Source organism: Diaphorina citri, unplaced genomic scaffold (genome assembly GCF_000475195.1).
Source record: "Diaphorina citri unplaced genomic scaffold, Diaci psyllid genome assembly version 1.1 scaffold119485, whole genome shotgun sequence".
NCBI classification, from domain to species: domain Eukaryota; kingdom Metazoa; phylum Arthropoda; class Insecta; order Hemiptera; family Psyllidae; genus Diaphorina; species Diaphorina citri.
The window spans coordinates 1-270 of NW_007496422.1; the positions used below are offsets into that span (position 1 = coordinate 1).

The 270-nt window shown below is 48.9% G+C and overlaps 1 protein-coding gene across 1 annotated transcript; it reads left to right on the forward strand.

Moving 5' to 3' along the window:
• Positions 1–3: 3 nt before the first annotated feature.
• Positions 4–264, forward strand: LOC108254476 (the record flags this gene model as incomplete). Its single annotated transcript, XM_017449461.1, has 1 exon — positions 4–264. A coding segment is annotated over one exon (261 nt), but the record flags the coding sequence as incomplete, so codon positions are not given.
• Positions 265–270: the final 6 nt, after the last annotated feature.

Here is a 270-nt window from a genome sequence, read left to right on the forward strand (position 1 = left end):
TATTCCGGATGGTTCGAGGATCGCCTGCCGTACATTTTCTTTCATTTCCCGGCCTGGTATCAAGCCAAGTACCCGGGGAAGATACGAAACCTTCGCGACAACAGGAATCGCCTTACCACTGTGTACGACGTGTATGATACACTCAATGCGCTGACACGACTGACCAATAGGAGCTCCTGTAACAACAGTAGATCCTTACTGGAACCAATCAGCGTGCACCGATCCTGCGCAGAGATGAACATATCTAAACACTACTGCACATGTACTGAA